Source organism: Sminthopsis crassicaudata, chromosome 3 (assembly GCF_048593235.1).
Source record: "Sminthopsis crassicaudata isolate SCR6 chromosome 3, ASM4859323v1, whole genome shotgun sequence".
In the NCBI taxonomy this organism is placed as follows: domain Eukaryota; kingdom Metazoa; phylum Chordata; class Mammalia; order Dasyuromorphia; family Dasyuridae; genus Sminthopsis; species Sminthopsis crassicaudata.
In genome coordinates, this window is record NC_133619.1 from 181,982,991 (window position 1) to 182,009,147 (window position 26,157).

Consider the following 26,157-nt stretch of genomic DNA (forward strand, 5'->3'; position numbering starts at 1 on the left):
GTTTTCCCAGTAGTTTTTGTCAAATAATGAATTCTTATCTCAAAATTTGGGATCTTTGGGTTTGTCAAACACTAGATTGTTATTTTTATTCACTATCTTGCCCTGTGAACCTAACCTATGCCACTGATCAACTAGTCTATTTCTTAGCTAATACCAAATGGTTTTGGTGACTGTTGCTTTATAATATAGTTCTAGATCAGGTACAGCTAGACCACCTTCATTTAATTTTTTTTTCATTACTTCCCTTGAAATTCTTTTTTTTCCTGCTCTTTTAAGTAGTCTGTTCCACTGATCTATTAGACTGTGTTTGTTTATAGCTTGATCTAAAACATTTTTGTTTGACTCTTTGCTACTGCAGATTAAAATGCTTGTCTTCATTCTTTTCCAGTAGATCATTTGAGAGAAATGATGAACATCAAGGCTTTCAGACTGGTCTCCGCCATCGAGCGGGAGCTCCTGATGGGCGATAAAGATCACATCAATATTGAATGCATTGAGTGCTGTGGAAAGAACCTTTATGTTGGTACCAATGAATGTTTCATCTACCACTTCCTATTGGAAGAAAATATATCACCAACTGGAAAGGTCACTTTCTCTGCCACAAAGCAGCGGCACAAATATCTGGGTTTCAAGAAGCCAGTGAATGAATTGAAAGCAGCATCTGCCCTCAATAGGCTCCTGGTGCTTTGCGACAATACCATCGCATTGGTTAACATGATAAACCTTGAACCTATCCCTTCAGGTGCTCGAATAAAAGGGGCAGTGACTTTTGCTTTAAATGAGAACCCTGTAAGTGGAGACCCCTTTTGTGTGGAGGTTTGTATCATTTCAGTCAAACGTAGGACCATTCAGATGTTTATGGTCTATGAAGACCGAGTCCAAATTGTAAAAGAAGTGTCAACCCCAGAGCAACCATTTGCTGTGGCTGTGGATGGCCACTTTTTATGTCTAGCACTCACTACACAGTACATCATATTGAATTATAATACAGGGACCTCCCAGGACCTGTTCCCATATTGCAGTGAAGAGAGACAGCCAATTGTGAAGAGGATAGGAAGGCAAGAATTTCTGCTGGCTGGCCCTGGAGGACTAGGTAAGAAAATGTGATGACATTTTCAGTAACATTTACATTTCCAATCAACAACTGTTTTGTTTTGTGTTCATTTTAGTAACCATTGCTGAAATGTGGGAGTGGTGTCTCTAGTTTCTTTTAAAAAGAAAGTGTAAGAATTCTGTTAGCATATATCTTAATCTGAAAAGTTGGCAATTTCTTATCTTGTTATTTAGGAGGGTTGTAATATTTTGCAGTAGGATTGGTTTTAAGAAAATTAATTTTATATTTAACATGTATTGGTCAATCTGCCATCTGGGGTAAGGGGAGGAGGGGAAAAATTAGAACAAAAGGTTTGGCAATTGTCAATGTTGTAAAATTACCCATGCATATATCTGGCAAATAAAAACTATTAAATTAAAAAAAAAAAAGAAAGAAAATTAGTTTTAGTTTTTGCTACCATATACCTTAAAAATTCTTATCTCTAAGAAAATCCTTTCACAAACAAAATGGCAATAAAAGTCTAAGTTCCACATTAAAGCCTTCTTTAAAAAAACTGAAACCTCAATTCTAGGTCCATACTTATTTCTTTTCTTTTCTATCAACTTTCCCCTAAGTTTTTAATAACTAATTTGTTTTTAAGTTATTTTGTGCTTTTTTGCTGAGGCAATTGGGATTAAATGACTTGCCCAGGATCACATAGCAAGGAAGTATTAAGTGTCTGAGACCAGATAGCTAGTTTATTTTTAAAAAGGATGTGTGTGTGTAATATACTTGCCATGTTCCTAAAGAAAGAACAGAGGATTTTGATTTTTTTGGCAGTTTGGTAAAGCCTGTAGGTTATTCACAATAATGTTTGTAAAATACATAAAATATAATACCTTGACCTCAATGTTGATAGCAATTGATATTGGTGGGTTTATTTGAATAGCACGGTTAGTCAGTACTGAACTTCATGCTGTTTCTTTTACAGCCTTCTTGTTCTTCTTGTTCTCTGTGTTCTAGTTATCCTCATTGTTCTCATTGTTCTTGTTGTTGGTCTTACTCCTCCTCCTCCCAACTTTCCCACCTTATCATTCTGTCTCCTTCCTCTTTGCCTTTTCTCAGGCTGTCTTACATGCCTGGCATACCTATCTTCCATACCTCCGCCTCCTAGTAACTTGAGTTTCAGTGAAGTTCAGGTGTTAACTTCCTATTTATTAGAAATCTTCTCTGATACTCTTCATTGCTAGTGTTATCTCTGATCTCTAATCATATTGGATTTTATTAATCTATTACGTTTGTAAAGACCAACCTCAACCAGAATGTTGCTTTGCTGGGGGCACTTCTTTTAAAATTTGGCCTTGTACCTCAAGCACCTTCCACAGAACTTCCTTGCTTCCTCAAACAGTACCTTGCACAAATACTGGTTAATTTGAAATTAGAATGTTTGTGTAAAGGGTACTACTAGTCATGGAGAGGAGTGTATACAGAGACACCTAAAGTCTATTTCATCCTTCCCAAGGTTTTAAGAAGCAACTTGGTGGCAAGCCAATATGACAAAGACATTTTTTGTGAAATGAAAAAATGCAGGACATGAAATAATCAATGTATCTTCCTTTTTATTTTATTTCATTTTTAATTTATGGAACTAAACATTTCTATAACATAGTACAAAAAAAAAGATTGCACGTGAAACTGTCAATCTACTGTGCCTAATATTTCTTTCAAATATACAACAAATTTATCACTAAAATTATTCTATACATCTATTTATCAATTCTTTCTCTAGATGCAGATAGCAGCTTTCTTCTTTGTCCTTTATAGTTAATTTAGGTATTCATAATATTCAAAATAGCCTATTTGCTCAAAGTTCTTCTTAAATCAATATTGCTGTTGCTATAGCATATGTATATATACGTATATGTATATGTATATGTACATATACATATACGTATATATACATATGTTGCTATAGCATACATATATATATATATGATGTTCTTTTGGTTCTGCATATTTTACTCTTTGTTATTTTGTGTAAAATCCTATGTATTTCTAAAATCATTGAGTTCATCATCTCTTTTAGCACAATCATATATCACAACTTGCCACCACAAACAGAGCTGCTATAAATATTTTAGAACATATAGGTTCTTTTCCTTTATCCTTAATCATCTTCAGAAATAGACCAAGAAGTGGTATTGCTGGATCTTTTGATATAATTCTAGATTATTCTCCAAAATATTTGGATCAGTTCACAATTCTATCAATATTTAGTTTCTTAATTTTTCCACATCCACTCCAACATTTGTTACTTTCTTTTTCAATCATTTTGATGAATGTGGAAGGTATAAAATGATACCTCTAGGTTGTTTTAATTTGCATTTTTGTAATCAATAATGATTTATAGTATTTTTTTATATTGACCATACATTGTTTTGATTTCATTAGAAAACCTTTGACCATTTTATAAATTGGGAATGATCATGTATTTATGAATTAAGCAAAGTTTTTTTATCTATTGTAGATATTGTAGATAGTTTTTTTATATATTGTAGGTATGAGACTTTTATTTGATAAACTGTCTATAAATTTTTTCTTCACAATTTTCTGCATTTCTTCTGATTTTGGCTACATTTATTTGTACAAAATCTTTTTAATTTCATGGAATTGAAATGATTTATTTTACACCTAACTTCATGTTATAAATTGTTTACTTGTCCATAAATCTGATAAATAACATGTCCCTTGTTCTTCTAATTTCTTTGTAAAATCTCTCTTTATATCTAGGTCACGTATCCATTTTGACCTTATCTTGGCAAATGGTGTAAGGTATTAGTCTATGCTCAGTTATTTTTACCTACTATTTTCCTTCTCAGCCTCTCTTTTCACTCTCTCCGGAGTTATCTTATCTTTATAAGTCCTTCCTTTGTTTATTATTATTTTATCTATTCATTCTGCCTTCCTAATCTTAATCTATATAGCCTTCTAAAAATCCCTTCTTCATCTGATCTTACCTTTCTAGAAGTTCAGGAAACTTAACCCTTCAGATTTATATACATTGTTTCCTCTTCAACCCATATGAGAGTAAATTCCTATATTGTGATATAATATAAAGCTCCTTCTTTATTTTTAAGCAAAAAGTCAACAAAACTTTAGTCCATTTTTCATCTCTGCCATTATGAATCCTCTGTCTTAATTTTGGTAATTGTAACACACACACAATATAAACAGACATATATACATATATATTTTTAAGAATTTAATTTTTCTTTAAAAAGAAATAAATAACTTTTTCAGATGCATTTACAGATTGTTACACTCACTTATTTTCCTTAAAAACTGTATAACCCATATTTCTACCAGGACAAGAATATCAACTAAAAGTTCTTTATGTCTAGCTATCAATTGCTATTACTGTGAGCATGTTAAGAAGTGACTGAGTTGAGGTGCTTTTATATTTGCAGAGGGATAGAGCTCATCAAAATACAGCATTGCCACCATATAGCTTCTCTTCATAAACGACTCATTCAAATTAGTCAGAGGCAATGTAGTGTACATTAACTGGCCTTGAAACTAGGGAGACTAGGGTTCAGGTCCCACTTATTAGTTGTGTCATAGAAAGAGCACTGAATCTCCCAGCCTTCCACATAACTCTCTAAGACTAAATTACAAGGATAGAATAAGTTTCTACCATTGGGTATTTGCTATACATACTTAAAAAATCACACTGCCACTGCCTTCCTCCTGGCAATACATCAGTTCCTAGTATGTTCCTGAAAGCATTTTGAAAAGTAACATTTACTTTGTAACTGTAAAATACTTGAGCTTACAGTCAGAAAACCTAGGTTCAAATCCTGGTTCTGCTACTTAGAGATTGTGGGACCCTACGTTTTTGTGAAGGAAATGCTTCAGAAATTCCAGATCATTATGATAATGGGAGCAATTTTATGATCACTCTTTTTTCTTCTCACTACCTCCTCATTTTGTCATTATTTTGATTTCTGTCTCAGCCAAAACTTCTCTTAACCTTTTTCTCAAGTCATATAACTTTCCCTTTTGCTCCACACTGTTCTCAGTCTAACATTGCTCTTTTTATTTTTTTAGCTATATCATGTTGGTACTTTATTGTTTTGTTGATAGTTGAGGGTCAGTGCTGCTTCCTGAGAGCTCTAACTCCTGAATTAGATCATGAGAGAGATCTAACCTTTTCCATAGTCTACTTCTGTGATTCTAAACAAGCAGCTAGTTCAACATTCCCCACTCAGCACAGACAGTAAAATGATTCTTTTAGTCTGGCAAAAGCATGGTGCACTTTTCTTTTTGTCTGCAGGCTTTGTTTTTGACTTCTGACTTCCACACTTCTTATTCTGTGTACAGAAACACTATTCTATGGCTAGTATCAGCTGAGGAGGATTATTGTACTATCAGTTTTCTGTATTTATTGTGAGAATGGGTCTATTATGGGTTAAAGAAATTATATAGAGAAAGTTATATATAGGATGCATACAGTGCAGAAAAAGTTACAATCATTATCTCTCAGAAATGAATCTGGAATCTAAATCCTGGGGAAAGATGTACATAATCCCTTCACAAAATTAAGCCTTATAATTTCTTGGCCTGTTCATCTTCCCTCCTTTCAATCTAGCCCAGTTTCCAAAAACTTTATGATAAATTTATTGTGTAGTCAAACCTATCTGTATAAAAACAGCATTCACAGTTTATTTTTGTTCCAGTTAATTTTTTATCTCTTTTTTTTTTTTTATAGGCATGTTTGCCACAGTAGATGGGATATCCCAGCGAGCCCCTGTGCATTGGTCAGAGAATGTGATTGGTGCAGCTATTTGTTTTCCATATGTAATAGCTCTAGATGATGAATTCATTACAGTGCATAGCATGTTGGATCAACAGCAAAAACAGACACTGCCTTTTAAGGAAGGCCACATTTTACAGGACTTTGAAGGTATTAACAAATAGCAAATATTATGCAAAAAAAATAATTTTTTGAATGGTATCATAAATTATCTTTCAGTTAGCAAAGCATGTTTTATATTTCCCTTTATATAAAAAGAGAGTTGGTAAACAGTACTCTCTTTATAGATCTTTCCCAAGAGTCAACAGCGTATATTTGGAAATCCTTAGTAGTAGCAGCTAGAACTAGAGCGTGATCTTCCCTGTACCACTTACAGTCTCTAGGTAAAGTTTTTAGTCTCTCTGTGTTTCAGTTTTCCCATTAGTAAAATTAAAAGAATTTTGCTTACCTGCCTAATTAACTCAGGATATTTTTTAAAAGATAAATTAGTGTAAAGATTTTGTAACTTTTCAGAAAGAAGGGTATATATAAAATGCCTTGTGTAGTACTTTGGTTTAGAATGTTGTACTGTAAGGCTCTAGTTTTTAGAACAATCAGTTCAGAAAAACATGTTCTGAATCTTGAAAGTTCTTTTTTTTTTTTTTTTAAATGTTAACCATTGCAGTTCTTTTATACATATTTCCACATTTAGCATGCTGCATAAGAAAAATCAAATCAAAAAGGGAAAAAATAGAAAACCAAAAGCAAGCAAACAACATTGTTTCTTTTTTAATTTAAAAAAAAGAATCAATTCTAAATGATAGATCATTGCAATTTTAATCAATAATACTCTTTGACTTCCAAAATAAGGGCCCTTATTCTTGATCATGTATTTATTCTAAATTTGGAGACAACTTCTGGTTAAAAAAGGGGTTGGGGGAAAGTATTTTAAATTTCAGTATTTAAGGATTATATTCTCCACTAAAATCTTCATTGTGATGCCTTTTTATGGTATGGTTAACTACTAGAATACTGTGTCAAAAGAGCACAAGATTTAGTAGGTCCTTTATAGTTGGTCCTTAGGCTTAGTACTAAAAGATTTGTCACCAGATATTTGACTTGGCAACAGTTTATGAAACCTTGAATTAAAACATGGAGAAGTTTCAGTTTGGGTCAAGGAAGGGAGTGCCTACAGTAATGAAATCATGGATCTTTTGAAATACTGAATTAATAATTATATCTATCAAACAAAGTTTAATCTTAATAGGGGATGGAGGTGGAGGAGGGAGTAGAGAAATAGTGTTCTTAATGTCATTGAGATGGTGAAAATAATTATGATATCAAATAATAGATTTTAAATTTTTTGTGCAAGGCAATATGCTAAGTGCTTTTGAGAATGAAAAGAAATATGACATAAGGGTTTAGGATCTAGATGGAGAGGGAAAAATATATATGTATATAGTGTGTGTATGTTTTCATACATACACACACACATACACTTCTGAAAAGACAATTAGAATGCATGTAAGAGTTCTACAGGCCAAGTAACATGGCACTCCAAGAGAGAGCCTGACTTGAAATCATAGAGAATTAAGAAAGAATTCTGCCTCTGATTCTGTGATGATAAGCAATTCAGCCTTTCTGCAATAGTTTTTTCCCATTTATGTAAATCATAAAACTTATACCTATAATTGTTGAAGCCCAAATGAAATAATGTATGTAAACTGCTTTGCAAACATTAGTGACATAATGTGAGGGATTGTCTTGGTAAGTGGTACAGGCAATACATAAATCCTGTAATGGTCCAGGGTGGGAAGAAATCATATTGGACTAGGGTAAACTCTTTAGTTATGGTAAGATTATCAAATTTTAATTGAACTAAAAACAAGATGGAGTGTTTTTAGGTATTTTAAAATTATAAATTTAAATTGGATGAATTGTATCTCTGCATGCAGAACACAGGGATTCATCATGTCTTTTCCCTATCTTTTCTGGATTTAATTCAATTCTTTGCACAAAGTATTAGTTTAATAAGTATTTAGGTTGAATTAAAAATTGTTTGAAATGCATCATGTATCAAAAACCTGGTGTATAAAAATTATGTAGAATATGATGTTTATGTTCTTATACAACAACTTTATATTTCTGCACAGGAAGAGTGATTGTAGCTACCAGTAAAGGAGTATATATCTTGGTTCCATTACCTCTTGAAAGACAAATTCAGGATCTCCTTGCAAGTCGAAGAGTGGAAGAAGCTTTAGTTTTAGCAAAAGGAGCACGAAGGAACATTCCAAAAGAAAAATTTCAGGTCTGTAGTTTCTTTCTGATCATGTAAGGAATTTACCTTCCAAACAATAATGAAACCTAGTTAAAAAAACATTCAAATTATTCTTATTCATGGGACCCACAGAGATGAATCAAGGGCACAATTCATTTTTGTCAGTTAGAATTTGTGATTATTGGAACCAAGTTGGATTAGTTTACCTTTGCAGTCTATAGGCAAAAAGTTTATTAAGCAAATGAATGTGCTAAACAGGTTTAGTTATTTTTGAAGTTGTTTTTGAATCTTCAGTCTATTTTAGAGAACAAACTTTTTAAAACCTGAATTTGATAGATAATGTTAATTATGAATCATTTTCTTCCTAAGTTAAATTAGAGCCTTAAGAACTCCATCTTGCTAGTACTTTGTTATCTTAGTACAAATTATTCTCTATATTTGACAGTAACAAAATTACACACAAAGATATTGTATATATGTTTTATATTTGTGTATACACACATATATTTATATTTGTGTATACACACACACACACACACACATATATACACACACACACATAGCTTTGATGGGGAAATGTAGGAGCAATGTTCTTAATGCCATTGATGGTGGGGAAAAGTATGAAATCCATCATTAAAATTTTTTTTTTTTGTGCAAAGCATCATGCCAAGTGTTTTTGAGGGTACAAAGAAATGTAAGACACAAGGGCTTAGAATCTAGATGAAAAGAGAAAATATATGTATGTACACTGAAAGGGAACTAGCATGTAGGAGTTGTACATGGCCAAGTAATGGCATGCTATACCAGAGAAAAAAGAGCAGAGAGAGCATGATCTGAAATCATAGAAAACTGAGCTAGAATTGTTTTTGTTTATTTGCACATATTTTATATATATATATATATACATATATATATATATATATGTGTGTGTGTGTGTGTGTGTGTGTGTATACACATATATTTGTATTTGTGCTTATATACATATATAATCACATGATGTATATAAAATATACATTTACATAATAACTAAGCATTATTACATAATAGTAATAATTACTATTATTTAATGGGCACAATAAATAAAGAATCATTGATGTGAATTTGGGGAGAAATATAACAATGTTTCTTCTTTGGGGTTCTATATCAGAGAGCATATTCTAAATTAAAGTGAAGGAAGAATATGAGAAAAAATTTGTTTTTTTTAAGATTGAAAAGCTTTACTTTTCTAATTCTACTTCTAAGATATGGGAAAGTAGAAGAAAAAATTACTTTATATGTTAAAGTAATGATCTTTCTATTTCAGTTTTGATTTAAAACATTGGGATCTGTTTAGACTGTCTTAAGCAAGACCCATGTTAAAATTGTTTAGGAGCCTCTTCCTTGCCCAAATTTTAACTGTGTAATACTTTCCACAGCTCTATTTAGTTCTTCATGCATTTTTTTTCTTTGTATCTTCTGTTGATGTTTAGAGATAGAGTTGTAATGAGAATGGAGCATACTAGCTTTTACCTCATGGTGTCTAAATTTTTAAGTTTTCAAATAATCCCACAGGCCTTGAGGAATGCTTTGGAGTTAGGGTGGGGAGGCACCAGCGGTAGAAGAGAGCTATGTGTGTTTGACAGGGCACCTTTCTGCCATTATCCCTCAGCCAACCCTAGTATCTATGGTAGGGGTGAAAGTTCATTTAGCAAGTATCCCTATTCTTGTGCAAAGGTAAACTGCCTTCTTACCACCTTTAATAATTGGTAAAGGATTCTGGACTTTTGCCACCACCTTCTGTACAAAGAAGGGAAGATGAGTGGCCAGGATCATAGCTGCCTGAAAATAGGAAGAGTAGTGATCTAGGGGATAGACAAGTAGTTGGAAAGAGTATTCACTCAAACAACCCTTCATTGCCACCTATTTTGGCACCAAGATAGATATCCCTCATAGCCCATAGGTTCAAACAAACAATCCTTTTATTAAAATCATATTTAAAAAAAACTTTCAATAGAAGAAGGTAGTTAAAAAGCATTTTAGGAAGATAAAAATAAGAACTATTGGCAAGAAGTGGTGGGCAAGGAGTTCCTCACCCAAATCCTAAAAATGACTTTTATAACTCCTCTGGGTCAGTTTCCTATAGGTTGGTCTTAGATCAGTCCATCTGGCATCAAATTAATCAACACTATCCCAGGTCTGTAACTTTCTTAATTGAAGCAATTTTGGCTAGTATTACAGTAGTTTGGAAAAATAACTCATCTATCTCCTTTTTGAACCAACCACATATTTCCTGATTTGAACCTAATTAGCAAGAATAATTAGTTAAAATAGGAAGCTAATGTTTTATAGCTCTCTTCTACTTCATAACCAGACTTCTAGGGGAAAAAAAATTGTTTATACTCATTGCTACCACATCCTCACCTCTCAGTTTTTCGGCTCCTTTGTCATCTGGCTTCAAACCTTCCTACACAACTGAAATGTTTCCCTAAGACAAACCAACTATTTGTGAATTCATAAGTCCTATACATTTTTCTTAATCCTCAACTTATTTGATAAGCTTTTGATACTGTTGACCACCTGTCTTTATGGTAGTTCTCCCACCCTCAGCTTTTGGGATACTGCTTGGTTCTAGTTCTTCTTTTTCCTGATTGACCATGTCCTTCTCAGTCTCCTTTGCTGGCTCATCATCCACATTTCTTTCTTTAAGAGTAAATATACTCTTTAGTATATTTGTTCTTTTCTCTCTCAGTGTTCTATCTGCTCCCTTTAGTTATCTCTGCAGATGACTTCCAGATCTATGTAACCAGTCATACTCCCTCACTTTTTTTCCCCATTTACCACCTCCCTATGTTATCTCCACCTCAATATCTGGTAGCATCTCAGATTCAACATATAAGGAACTGAACTCCTGATCTTCTAGTCTAAACCTGCTCCTTTAGCAAACTTGCATCTTTCTACTGAGAGTGCCAGTTTAGCATCATCTTCCATATATAATCAGTTGCCATGTTTCAATTCTTCCTCCAGCATTTCTTACATCCTTCTTACTTGCTCAAATAACACTAACTACCCCATATTTGAGATTCTTATTATTTCTTCCTTGAACTATTGCAAAAACCTCCTAATTAAACTCTTCTTCTGTCCTCTTCCCTCTCAAATCCATCCTTTATACAGTTTTCAAAATAATATTTCTAAACAATGTTTTGCCCCTAATTCCCTTGCCCAAGAAACTTCAGTGACTTCATACTATAAAATACAATTTTCTTAGCATAACACTTCAAGGCCTTCATAATCACACTCCAGTTTACATTTCTAAATTTATTATTGCATGCTACTTGTTTTAATGAACTTTTTATATGCCATAAACCAGCCTATTACTGTTCTTTCCATTACAGCTGTTTCCTTTGCCTGGAATGCAATTCCCTCTTATCTCTGCCCCTTAGAATTCTTAGTTTCCTTTAAGACTCAACTTAATCTCTCACCTTCTACAGGAAGCCTTTCTTGATTCCTCTAGTTTTTGGTATTATCTTCCTCTTAAAATAATTACATGCTTGTGTATAAATACATATATATACACAAACACATATATATGTATGTGTATATATATGTATGTATATGTGTGTGTGTGTGTGTGTGTATGTATCCCTGTAGTGGAATTTGAGCTCCTTGAAGAAGTGATTTTTGTTTTATATTATTATCCCCTGAGACTAGTCTAATATCTTGCACACATTGTGTGCCTCATAAGTTGCTGCATTGTGTTGGAAGACATTAGATCCCTGGGGATGGACTTCCTCTCCAAATCTTTATGCCAGTGGCTTGGGATTTTCTTCATATTTCACTCCAACAACAACAAAAAAGTGATTATTGTGGCTCAAGTGTAAAAATTCCTAGTTATAGCTCTGTTTCAAGATTCTTATTAACACTAGTGAGTTTTTGTTTTTTCTATAGTCCAGCCCTCCAACAGTCTGAGGGACTATTTAAAAAGTTTGAGGACCACTGCTTTAAACTATTATACTTTTTGCATGTGATATCCAAGTTGAACTTAAATTTGTGAATGGACATTTTAATCAGAACAACAAAAGACTAGCTTGGGTAGAAAGAAAAGATTTTCTGGGACCAATTCAATTGAAAAAACATTCATTAAAGTATCTGCTTTGTCAGAGCATAAAAATGATAGAAGACAGTAAATTCCCTCCTGGAATTTACTGAAGAGGGATAAAATACAAACCCATATAATTATAATACTCAATAGCAATCAATAAGTATTCATTAAGTGTTTATTATGTTTCAAGCACTGTGCTAGGGGCTGGGATTATACAGACAAAAGTGATATTACTGCCCTCAAAAAGTTTTATCAGGAAAACATACAAAATATTACAGCAGAGCATTAGAGTAAAGCAAAACAGTGCTACTAGAAGAAACAAGATACTAGATCAATGTGTGTGTGCATGTGCATGTAAATATATGAAGTAGGAAAAAAAAGCAAAAATAAAATAGAAATAGATTATTATATAAATTTCCTATAGTCATTTATGCATTTCTTTAGGATCTTTAGATTCTAAAGCATTATTTAACGACTTATGAGATATTTGTAACAATACTTAAAAGGAGGGTGATTGTTAATGCTAATGTGCTGTTAGGAATGTTGACACACTAATGGAATGCACCCTCAGGATAGGTAAAGTTATTTTACTCATCAAGTATCAATTTGTGACATAAAAATAACAGTGTATCTCAAGCAAATCTTAGGAAAAACTTTAATGAACTTTGGGAATACTTAGTAGCAAGATTTTGTTATAAATCACCTCTTTGTGCTTCATCTACCAAGGGGGGGGGGAACCAAGGTTTTTTCAAGCTCAGAAACTCTTGAGTAAGAACTTCCTTTCTTTTCTTAATGTCAGGAAGAGTGAGAAGAGGAAAGGTGGTAGGCCAGAGAGAAACAGGAGCAGGTCAAGGAGGATGATACATGGGTGTCCACTACTGTTCATTTTCCCTTTTCTTTCTAATCAGCTTTCATTCATCTTTGTTTTGTTCATTAACAGAAGTAGGGGTGGTACAGCAAGAAATTGGAACATGAAACCATGGTTTCAGAATGTATAGTTGAGGTTTAGAAGGTTATTTAGAACTCCAAAAAGCCAAAACAGAAGGAAAGACTCAAGCTGTTAGAGGGAAAGAGTAGTAGTATCTATTCTTGATTAAGCATAACACAAAATTATAAAATAAAATATTATATTAAACTTCAGGATTCAGAAGACTTGAATTCAGATGTGCTAAGATCAATCCATAATCATAGATTAATGATCATACAATTTTGTCTCCAAAATAGAGAAGAATAATTTAATAAAGAAATCCTCATATAATAGATGAGCTTCATTTAGCTTGTGCCTGCATATAGTATCTGTAATGATGTGGTCTGTTTCCTTACTTTAATATTAATTTTAATAGCATAATTCTGTTATGCTTTTGATTTGCAGCATTTAATGTTTATGTATGGAGTGATAGAAAATGGCCACAAGTTTTGATATCTCTTTCCCTTCCTTCCAACCCCTTTTAACAATTGTGATTGCAGGATAGATTGATTTTTATGGAAATTTACAAGATTTAAGACAGTGCAGGGGAACCCTTTAGTTTAGATCGGGAATTTCTGAACTTGGAATTCCTGAACTTTTGATAATTGCATTAATTGGCCTAATTTCAATATAGTTATATCTCAGGGAATAGTAAGACTGGAGGAGAAGAGAAGTGAGGCAGGAATGGCATGTCAGTAGAACAATCAGAAAACATAACATTACCGATTAAATTCACCTCCCCCCCCCAAAAAAAAAACAAAACAAAAACCCAAACCCAATTATAAGAATAGTATCAAAGATCACTGATTACAGATCACCATAACGGATAAAATAAGAATGAAAAAGTTTGAAATATTGTGAAAGTTACCAAAATATAACAGACATATGATGTGACTACATGTTTTTGGAAAAATGGTGTAGATTGATGCGCTCACTAAAAATCTTCAATTTGTAAAAACAACAACTACAAAACCCCCCAAATTGCTATATCTGCTGCACCTAATCCCCTAGCTGTACCTTGGATTGGCTTTATGAGTTGTTTTTTCTCTCTAAACCGTCATTTTTTAAAATGTAAATATCCTTAGAAAGGATCAGACCTCTAGCCTTTATATTCTAACACTTTAACTGTCAGTTAACATCTTAACTGGGATTAAATGACTCGCCAGTCTCAGCTAACCTATTGGGAAACAAGCGTCTCCAAACATATTTTGCCTGAAAAACTTCTGTGTAAGATTAAACTTACTGCTCTAGCCACTGTTTTCATTGTGCCATAACTAACTCACTTTAATTGTCTAATGACCATTTTTTTTTTTTACTTAGTTCTTGTTTTTATAATAGGATTTTATGTACCAAGCTCAATCCATTGCATCTTCAAAAAAGTTTTATTTGCAATAAGATAATATAATTGTTTTTATTTAGTCTAGAGATGGCAGTTTTTATATTCTTATGGGCTACCTAACTGATCATCATTTGCAATGATCACTCTATCTTTTTGCTGGAATATTGGCTCTTAAGCTTAACCCAAGAGTAATTTTTAAAACTTTCCCTAAATAACTTTTTTCTTATAGCCAAATTTATCTAATAAAAAAAAATTACCTCAAGGAAAAGGCATGTTTAAATATGTAATTTATTTGCACATTATCACTGAATGTTTCTTAAATTGGACATAACAAAGTAGTAATGACCAGTGAATATGTGTAAAGTTTCCAAAAGAGGTATGGAATTGATTACAAGCACCAGCTTTGGCAGGCAAAAGAGCCAATTCCTTTTCTGAGCTTGCAGCAAAAGAGGGAAGAGGAGAAAACTCAGGATGGCTTTTTGTTTCTGATTTCTTTTTCCAAATCAAACCTATTGTCTAAAGTAACTGCTACCCTTAACTTATTTCTTATCCTTTGCTGCCATCGTGTGGTTTTTGACTGAAGGAAGCCACCTTTGTAAAACTGTACCATCTTTGATTCTTAATGTCTAGTTGAAAGAATACTTTAAATTTTTTCTCTCAATTTATTCTGACACCTTTTTCTGGGTTAGAAAAGAATATCTTTTCTCTGAAAATGAAGTAGAATCAAGCAAAAAATATCAACTTAATGTCTTATATACATACCCAAATGCAATATTCCAAAAGTTAAAAATTCACTAAAAATTTTGGGACACTCTAATACAAATATACACATTACAAAAGGGTTGAGAGAATAGTAAAGGCAGTTAAATGAATTGAGGATATTATAAATAGATTCCAAATTCTTCAGATTATAATTTTCTCTTTTACTATAAAATTTTACTTTTCAATATTAGATTCATAGTTTTAGATCTGAAAGGAATGTTAGATTATGAGACTAATCCCACCTCTTCCAAGCAGATGGATCTCATTTTTCTCATATATCAAGATAAAGGGTTATTCTAGTTGATCTTTAACATTTCTTCAATGAAAAGCGATCTTTGATTTTTATGATCCTTTGTTATAGAAAAGGATGTACTGGCATAGTGGAAAGAATACTGAATTTTTAGTCAGAAGACCAGGATTTAAATATGCTTAGAACTAATCAGGTGATTTTAGGCAAGTTTCTGGGCTTTGTTTTTCATTTCTGTAAACTCAGAAGGTTAACCCTCCTCCACTAAGATCCCTTCCCAATTTTTAAATTTTTGAGTCTCTGAAATACTGAAACTTTAATAAGACACAAATTTCTGAATATGACCAGGATAGAAATTTGTTTTGCTTCTCTACATTTTCTATAAGAGTTTTGTTTTACTTTTATATTCTGTATTAGAGGTAGAGAGATGGAGAAGGAGAAGTAGGAGAGAAAGAAAATAAATGCTAAATGCTAGTTTATTGAGGAAAAAATAATGTATTTAATGTCAGAAATAAACCAATAGTATGGAAATAAATCAGCTTCAATTTCTATTTTTCCTAGCAGTTATATAATTACCTTTAAGCTTAGTTCAAGTTGCTTGGCCTCTGGAGCTGTATTCAAGCCAAATGATGTAGTTGTATTAAAATTAATTATTAAGCTACAGGTAGTGACTGGCTCATGCCTATATTCCCTTGAAAGTGGGGAGACTTAGGCTAGTGATTTCTTTGAGCTGTGAGATTCAGTGTGTTAAAGTTGCTGAGATGTTTGTACTAAGTCTGGAGGGTTCCTGGGAATGGGGGAGGGAAGGATAAGGAGATTCCTAAGATGGGAGACAAAAGGAAAGAAGGAAAAAAATACATGTTAAATATGATTACTTAAAAATCTCTTGATAATTTTGATCACAACTATATCTTTATATAGATAATAATCAAGATATATTTTGCTTTTTTGCTATGAAGATATAACTAGATATAACTAACTAGATATAAATAAGGAAATATTTGAAAATCCCTTTGTAGATTAGGGACCATTCAAATTTCCTAAGCCTATAGCTCCTGTGCCATTACAGCAGAATATGCAGAAGTAGGAGGTGGTTCCTATTTTCAGAGATCTTATAGTCTAATTGGACAGCCAAGAAGTGTGTGTGTATGTGTGTATATACAGGTTATATATGTATGTATATATACATGGGTTTTGTGGGTGTGTATGTATACACGCAGTACATATATATGCACAAATGTATATTATATAATATGTATATATGCAAAACAGAATAATTCAAGGTAGCATATACACAGATTGAAGATATTCTGTTAAGTATGTATTCATAAAAATGATTCAGAGAATTAAGAGCAAGATGACTGGATAAAAGCTACGTAATCCTTTGGGCACTTAAAGGAAGGGCCTTGAAAAAAATTATAAAACTTGGATCTGGCATGGCATGAGTATGGCACATGTGGGAATGATGAGGAGCTGGCCTGTTAGTACTAGGAGAGAAGTCTAGATAGATAACAGTGTGAATATTGTTGGGAAAGATACTTAAATATCAAACCGAAGAGTGAAATATTGATATGATAAAAAGCTGTTATAGGCCCTCAAATGAGGAAATGATGTGATAAAAATGATCCTTTAAGGATAATTAATCTGGATGGATTAGAAGGAGGAACTAATAAAATAAAAGCTATTTTTTCATAGTTATTATGATCTTAGCCAAAATCACTGAAGTCCAGATCCTCTTCATTGTGGCAAATAGCTTTGGATTTTTGACTGTAATGTTGGCAGTAGAACATAAATTCCAGCAAGCCTTATCATCCAAGAAAAACTTTGAATATGATCCTGGCAACAGGCCATTTGAAGACTATCCTGTCTAATTTTGGAGAAGCTTATCTCCCAAAGATTGGCCACTGGGATGATTTTATTTATTTATTTTTTTATCCATAGTAACTCATAAGATTATCTACCAAAGGACAGAAGAATTTCCAATGTATATTGGTAGAGAGAATTTCTCTCTGATAAAATCCTGAATCTTTTAAGGTATTAAAGAAGTGATGATTTGTTCTCTCTTAGAAATGCAAGTCGTCTCTTTCCTTGCAGGTAATGTACAGAAGAATCCTGCAGCAGGCGGGGTTTATACAGTTTGCACAGCTTCAGTTCCTAGAAGCTAAAGAACTCTTCAGGTAAATTGGAATGTTGGTGTTAAAGCTGTCATCACCTTGATCCTCCTGAAAAAAAAAAAAAAAAGTAGGTTATGCTCTTCAGGATCAAAAAATCTATCTAAAATATAATGCTTTAGGGTGAATAATAACCAGAATTATAAGTAGGAATTCTAGTCCCTAGGGCAAATTCAGTTGAGAGGATTGAGATCCTGAAGCCTCTGCTGGGGCACATGCTGTCACTAGGCATATATAGCATGGATCCCCAGGCCTAGCGTTTCAGAATAAGCAGTCCAGCTAAGTAAGGTGCAGGAGACTATATAACATAACTTGTAAAAGACTAAGAGGCCCAGAAGTGCCAGAGGGGACAGCATGCTCTCCCCTATTGAGGTGTAGCTTCTTCAGTTAGAAATCTGCTGATCCTTATGCTAGTTATGGCTCTAATAATAACATTGTATCTTGTATATCAAGTAGAAATGTCAGTTATTGCTTCTGAATTAATGCTGATCACTTGACAAATCTCACTCTCCAGCTATTTGATGCTTTTAATTAGAGTGAAATCAGAGGACCAAGCTTTGGCAATTTCTGTGAAAGGAAAGCTCTTTTAAAGGTTTTGAGGTTGTTTAACCTGTCCAAAAAAAAGAAAAAAGAAAAATCAAACGGATGACTTTCATAACTCTTAATAATAGATGAAAGGGAAGACACTGACTCTGAAGAGGAGAATGTTCTGGATTTGGAATCAGAAGTCCTATGTTCTAATCCTGAGTTGTAATCCTGACTATTAATTACCTATGTTGTCACTTAACCTTTCTATGTCTAATTTTCATCAATTATATAAAATGAATCTAAGCTCCCTTCTAGCTCTAAATCTATGAACCTGTGTACTTACACTTACATAGCACTTTATTTTTAGCCAAGTTCATGCCTCAAAATGAACCTCTGAATATTAATAGAATGATCATTATTATAATATTAGTATAATTAATCCCCATTCCACAGATGAGGAAAAAGGCTTAATGAAATACAAAGGAAAAAAAAAAATGAAACTTGAAGCAAGGCTTAATGAAATACAAAGAAAAAAAATGGAACTTGAAGCTGGGTTTTCCAAATCTAGAGCACTCTCTCTTTCTAGAGAAAATTGAACAAGAAGTTAGTTGGTTAAATTTAAGTCCCACAATAGGCCGTCTAGAAGGATTTGGAATTGTTTTCTCTGGTGACTTTATAAGATCATGGACCTCAGGTATCAGGCTCCAGTCCCCTCTTTTTTTATAGATACGGAGACTGAGGTACAGAAGAGTTAAGTAATTGCCCTAGGTGACATACTTAGTAATTGTCAGAGTCAGGATTAAAAATTAGAGTTTCCAAATTCCCACATCTATGCTGTCTCTACTGTTCTGCTTCTTCTTTCCTTTTTTTAAAAGTGGGAAACATTGCTTATCTTAAATTGTTCTGTTCTCTTAGAAATACCCTGTCTTTGTAATTAATCCCTCTTCAAAGATATACATCCTTTCTTTCCCTCCTCTTTCCCATCTTTTCCTTTTTTCCTTCTTTCCTTCTTTTTTCTTTTCTCTTGGGAACAGGAGCTCCAGTGTTCTGAAGCTCCCTTTTGTTCTCTGTGCATCACTTCCTCGTGGTTGGCACTTTTCACTTAGCCTGTCCTCTGAACTAAGTGGGATAGCAGCAGCTTTGCATACTTTCTTTTCTCCCAATTTACAAAGAGAAAAGATTTATTATGTTTTTTAAAATGTTAAGTTGCTTATAGAAGAGGTTTATAGTTTTCCTTCTAATACTTATGTGTGTTATGGCTGCTGCTGCAATTAATAATAACTGACAGAAAGTATTGTAAAGTTTTCAAACCTTTCTACATTTGATCCTCACGGTACTGTGAGGTGAGTACTACAATATCATCATCTCCATTTTTCAGATAAAAAAACCTAGGTTCAGAGAAATTCAGTAATTTGTGCATGTTCTCATGGCTAGTTGTGTCATTCAACATTCAAACCTAGTTCTTTCTGAGTCCTGCACTCTCTCCACTACTCCATCAAAAGTGAATCTTACTCATTCCCACTTGAGATTCTGCATTATTGTATGACCAGATAGAAAATTGCTTGTAAAATGTTAACAGGAACTAATTTCAATTCACCATTAATTAAATGCTGACAATATTCAGTGTGCTTTCCTAAATCCTGGTTACACTAATGTGAGATAAGACATAGTTCTTGTCCCCCATTTAACAGAAGAAGTTATAGTCTAGATGCCTAGAAGAATAAAGAAAACAGTATCAGAAATTTAAGGAGGAAAATATGACTCTCCTCTTGGAGGAAATCAGGTACAGAATAGCTTCAGGGGACAAAATAGCATCCAACCTACCCATGAAAGAAGGAGGAATTATTTTAATAGGTAAGAATGTAGAGAGTCATCATTTTAGGAATTGAAGTAACAGGTGTAAAGGCATACAAGCCTTTACACCTGTTAAATGCACAGTTAGTCTGAGTTGTTGATGTGTGAAGGGAAATTATAGTAAGGTTGAAAAGCTTGAGACAGATTGTGGAGGACCTTGAATGCCTGGTTAAAGAATTTATATTTTAGTAATTTATATTTTATTTAGTAAACAATTACAAACCATAATATGAAGTAAAGTCATATTCATAATCTGGTTCCACATTCTCATAATTCCCTTTATATAAAGTGTAGTTATCTTGCATTTACTTGCTCTGTTAAAAGAAAAAAGAAAAAAAAAATTGGTCCAGATAAAATTCTAGCCTTTTGAGAAAATACTTTTACAGTAGAATAAATGAGATAGCATAAGTAAAATGTTTTGTAAATCTTAAAGTCATATAAAATGCTAGCTATTAGCTATTATAGAAGTTTTCATTTAGTTAGATTAAGGGCTGAAAGTAAACACCCCTTGAAAGCTGCTAACTTTATGAAGACCATGTATTACAATTAGGTATTCTAAAGATTGTTGTATCCATGAGTATACCTGGGATGGAAAATGCCATCTGCATACAGAGAGAACTATGGAGAATGGACATGGATTGAAGCGTACCATTATTACTTTTTTGTTTGTTTGTTTTTCCTTTCTCATGGTTTTTCCCTTTTGTTCTGATTTTTCTTTCATAACATTACTAATATAGAAATATTTTTAAGATTGTACATGTATAAACCTATGTCAGATTGCTTGCTGTCTTGGGAGGGAGAGAGAAAAAAAATTTGGAACTCTAAATCTTACAAAAATGAATGTTGAAAACTATCTTTACATGCATTTGGGAAAATAAAATATTTTTGAGGAAAAAAAAAGAAAAGATTGTATCCTAGCTGAAATAAGTTGCTCATCTTCACATTGATTTAGGCTATTTTTTTTCCCTCTGGGAAATCTTTATTCTTACAAGGTTTCCCAACTTCCTTACTAAGGAAGTATATATCTCATCATTCTTTTCTTTCTTCTTATATTAGTTTTATATTCTGAATGTATGTTTATAGAAATAAGCCTAAATAAATTGTGATTCATTCCAAGTTATGCTTAGAAATGGATCTTTTTTAAAAAGAACATCCCCAAGATCAGAAATGTGTGTATGCCTATGTGTACTCTTTCTTTCTTTTTTGCTTCATTTAGTTTGACACTGTAATTGCAGAAGCGGCCAGCTTGATGTCCGGGAGCTGATATCTCTGTATCCCTTCCTGTTGCCTACTACTTCTTCATTCACACGGTCTCATCCCCCTCTGCATGAGTATGCAGACCTGAACCAGCTGACCCAAGGGGACCAGGAGAAGATGACCAAATGCAAAAGATTCCTCATGAGCTACTTAAATGAGGTCCGTAGCACAGAAGTGGCAAATGGCTACAAAGAAGATATTGACACTGCCTTGCTCAAGTTATATGCAGAAACAGATCATGAAAGTTTGCTGGACCTTCTGGTCACAGAGAATTCCTGCCTTTTAACAGACAGTGTGGCATGGCTTGAGAAACACAAAAAGTGAGTCATTCTTTCCAAGATGGGATAGCGTGATGCATGTACTAGCCACCCTCCATTGAAAATCGAATCCCAAATCCTACATTCTTGAAAGATACAGTTGGTAAGGGCTACTGTTTTAGAATATTGGTTTATAATCTGGGCCCATGAACTTTTAAAATTTATATTTTGGTAACTCTATTTCAATCCCATTAGTTTCATTCTCAATCCTCTGTAGTTTTAAAAACGTTCAGAAACCAGGTCCATGATCTTCTTCCCAGAATGCCAAATGTATTTATATCACACACACAAAAATAATTAAGAACCCCCCGGTCTGGAAATTAGGCCTGAATGGCATAATTTTAAAGTTGGAGATTTCCAAGGGGTAGACATTAAGTGAATGATTCTTCTAAATCAGGATTATGGCAGAAATATGTGTAAACATGCAAAGCCCAACTCAGATTCTATTACTCTGGTCTTGGTTTTTATATTCAATTCTAATATCAGGGGATCTCTGGGCAGCACAATCAATATTGTCAGTCTATTAAAAGCATAATCAATATTGTCAGTCTATTAAAGTTTGTTAGCATCAGTCACTATTAAATAGCTTTTTCCTTGAATAAAGTAATTCTTACATTTCTCTTTTACTTTGGGAGGGCTTCGTGCTTAAATCTATAAATTTATACAGATGAAAGAAGTTTCATTGACATTCTGCTAAAAATTAATGATGTCTTACATAATATAAATATGTTAAGAAGATACACTGGAATCTATATAATTATATTAAGAAAATACATTTTAGTGCTTTACAGAACTGAGTACATAGAAGACTACTGAAAAAGGCCTAGGGAGTTTCTCCCTTCAAGGAAAGAACTAAACATTTTCTTTATATATCATGGCTTCTTCTTGAAAAGAATGGCACAAGATTGGGACCTTCCCCTGGTCATTTAATATTGAATGTTTGAGTAGGAAACTGTAATGTCTGTAAAGGAGCTTTCTGGAAGTCCTCCAGATGGGCCTTGGTCTCAGCAGGAGAGTCACCATGAGGGTAGTCAGGAATAGAGTTTAAAGTCTTTATTGTCTCCTTCACAGTCTGTCCCAGTCTGACTGACTGTGTCCCCAGTTCTCTCAGCTCTTAAATACCCTATCAAAATTACATCATTACAGCATACTGATTATATGCCAACTAGAGTGATTGTATCATTATATCAAACTAAAGTCATTATATCGTTATATCATACTAGATACATGTGAACTAGAGAACTATTATCTCATCAATTCCACTGAATTAACACCTTGTTGTAAGTATCCTTGTTTCAAGTATACTTCTCCAGAGTTCCGACCCTCTACAAGAGACGGTACCGAATTCTGTTCAAAAGGATGTCTAATACATTACTGAGTTCCATGCTCATCATTAATATTTTAAAGAAATACTTGAAGCCTTTAGTCAGAATGATGGACATTATAATGTCATTCAAGCATATGTTGTGGCACACAGTAAGTAGTTAATAAATGCACCTATCTTTTGTAGGCTTATACAATCTTTTAAATTTGGAAAGAACCTTAGGCTTCCATTAGAGATGAAGAAATTAAGGCTTACAGAAGTTTAGCAAGTTGGCCAAAGCTACCTAGCTGTCAGAGCTGGGACTAGAGCCCAGATTTCTGATCCTTTTGCTCTTGTCCAGGGTCATACAGCCAGAATGTGTCCGAGGTGGGACTTAAATTCAAGTCTCCCTGGTTTTTCTATATATATATATATGCTACATTGCCTTTTGTGTCATGGCTAGTTACAACTAGAAGATGTAGAGAAGAGAGGCTGTTTATGAAGTGGTGAGTGACATATAGACATATGTATTTTTAAAATTATTTGAAAACACTGCACTTCAGGGCCAGCAGTAACATATTTTATGCTGAAAAAGATTTTGTATTTAAAATAAAAATTTCATCAGGGTTGAGTTTTTATTTTTTCAACACCTCAGATTTGAACCATATGATGTTTAATCTTCCTTCTCCTTTCACGTTGGCTATTCTGGGCTATATATATATATATTTTTTTTTTTTTTTTTTTTTTTTTTCATAGAAAACCAAAACTCATCTGTCTACATAAGCTCTGTGTGTGTGTGTGTGTGTGTGTGTGTGTGTGTGTGTGTGTGTGTGTGTGTGTGAGAGAGAGAGAGCGAGAGAGAGAGACTCCAGTTCTCCATAAACAAGATAGAGAAGACACTATGCTGACCACTTTTATTTTTCCTTTCAGATATTTTGCACTTGGACTCCTTTATCATTATAATGGTCAGGATGCTGCTGCAGTACAGGTTTGTTTAGCCTCTTAAGAGTGGCAATGTACTTACTGCTTTTCTCATACATAGTTTTTAAATCGCACCAGACTGATTGGTCATGTTAACTTAATTTATAACACTTTTCTAGAACCAACAAAGATACGGTTTTTGCTTTTGTGATGTTTTAAAAGGTTCAAGAGACATAATTTTTTGGTAACTTAATTATTATTATAATTATTATAATGTCAGCATTGTAATAAAAGGATAGTCATTGGCCTTCTCTCTCTCTTAGACTAAAGACAACTATGGCAGACTTATGGCTTATTTGCCTTTTTGGAATAAGAATAATCCTAAGGATGGCAATCCAACTCTTATTGGTTAACAATTAATGAGGGTGGACTTTATAAAAAGAAGTGAACTTACTTCCAGGAGGAGCTATGACTGACATCAAGGCAGCTCCAGAGTGAGTGGGACTATCCCTGTATCCAGTCCACTTCCAGCCTTGGGCAATTTAGACAAAATCTACCCAGGCTTGATTGAATGGAATTCATCTTAGACTAGAAGGTTGGATAGGGTCAGATAGAGGAGAAGATTAGGTCAACCTTCAAGAATTGAGGTTTTGAAATGAGAATAGAAAAAAAGGGAAATCTGAATTTTCCCACATCATTAGTTATTAATTATCTAATGAACATTGAAATATAAAATAAAACTGTTACTTAGTTCAATATGTGGTAGCATTGCTTCAGCAAAAAGTAATGAAAGTAATGAATATCTCTTAAGTCATAAATTTCTAGTGATTTTAGTCAGAACTGTGCATTTTTGGGAAATGACTCGTTTGAGAGGCGCTATCAGCCACTTGGCATTGTTCTGCTTTGTTTTTTTCCCCCACAAACTCTTCATAAAGTGATGTTAAGGTAAAGAGAACAGGTAATCTCTGCTTTTTGTAGAGTAGTGGTGGACTTGGGGTACATAAGTTTCTTTGTTTTATTTAATTGTACTTCTTTGTCACTTTGGTTCTATTAGGGAGAGCAGGAATTGCTGAGGAAATGACAGCAATGTCATAAAAATCAAAAAGAAAAAAAGACAAAGTACCTCTATCTTATATAAGTTAATTCTAGGAGATATATAGTTAATTAACCTATTTCTTTTCCTTTTTGCAGTTATGGGTGAACATTGTGAATGGAGAAATCCATGACTCTACCCGTACAGACCTTTATGAATATATTGTTGATTTCCTAACCTACTGCTTAGACCAAGAACTAGTGTGGAAATATGCTGAGTGGGTATTACAGAAAAGTGAGGAGGTTCGTGCTTCACAGATGTCTTCTTTCTTTGGTTGAGGGGAGAAAAATATTGAGCTACTTGTTGACTTGTATTTTACTTTTTTAAATCTATTCCCCGTAACACTTTTCCATCATAACACCCATTTTAACTTGAACATTTAGGTAGGTAAGTACCATATTTTAGAACTACTGCTGCAGATTTTTTGCCTCTTGAGGCAAGTCATTTCTTGCCAGGTCATATTTTATAGCTTTCTTTATTATTATTTTTTGAAACTTCATTTTAACAGGTTAAAGTCTAACACTTCCCTTTCTGTGGGCTAGAGCAAAGTTGGAATGAATGGTAGTGTTCCATTGCTTGACTCCCTGTTGGAGGGAGTTAAATAGAAGATGGAAATGCAGAACTGTCTCAGTCATACCAACTAATCCATTGTCCATGTTGCCTGCCATTCCCATTACTAAGTCCTGCTGATTAAAGCCTACGGTTTGGTTCCCCTTGGGTAGGAAAGACAGAAGCTATAGACTAGAGTGGGGGGAAGAAGCTGTTGTGTTTTGGGATGGGAGAGAAAAGAAGGCAGAAATAAAGTTTGGTCAGGTAGGGGTAGGGATGGCAGTAGGAAAGATTGGAGTTGGTGCATCCACATAGCACAAACAGTCGGCAAGTTAGTCAGCATTTAGTAAGACCTTTGTGGGTACTAAGCATTGTGTGAAGTTCTGGCGTTACAAAGAAAAGCTAACATACTCTCCTGCCTCATAAAGAGGAGTTCACGTTCTAATGGAGGAGACAACATGTAAATAAGTGTACATTCAGAGAGAGTGGCAGTCTCAGGGGGAGATACACGTAGCAAGGAGGATTGGAGAGGCCTTCTGCAGAAAGTGTGATGAGAGCAGTCATAAAAGTCTAGGATTCTAGGAGTTTATGGCAGAGAGTAAAGTATAAGGAGATGGGAAAAGTAAACAAGGGCTAGTTTATGAAGGACATTGCGTGACCTGCCAGAG

The 26,157-nt window shown here is 33.7% G+C and overlaps 1 protein-coding gene across 4 annotated transcripts in view; it reads left to right on the forward strand.

Annotated features, from left to right (window-relative positions):
• TGFBRAP1 (transforming growth factor beta receptor associated protein 1) overlaps positions 1–26,157 on the forward strand; it is a 60,435-nt gene that overhangs the window by 18,561 nt on the left and 15,717 nt on the right. For 2 of the 4 annotated variants that reach the window (XM_074299706.1, XM_074299703.1), the window contains exons 3-9: positions 389–1,093; positions 5,802–5,996; positions 7,979–8,133; positions 17,591–17,673; positions 21,285–21,626; positions 23,857–23,914; positions 25,039–25,182. In XM_074299706.1, the coding sequence (XP_074155807.1) occupies positions 406–1,093; positions 5,802–5,996; positions 7,979–8,133; positions 17,591–17,673; positions 21,285–21,626; positions 23,857–23,914; positions 25,039–25,182 (1,665 nt within the window). In that variant the 5' untranslated portion in view covers positions 389–405. The remainder of the gene's footprint in view (positions 1–388; positions 1,094–5,801; positions 5,997–7,978; positions 8,134–17,590; positions 17,674–21,284; positions 21,627–23,856; positions 23,915–25,038; positions 25,183–26,157) is intronic. The other 2 variants (XM_074299705.1, XM_074299704.1) reach the window with 1 other exon arrangement.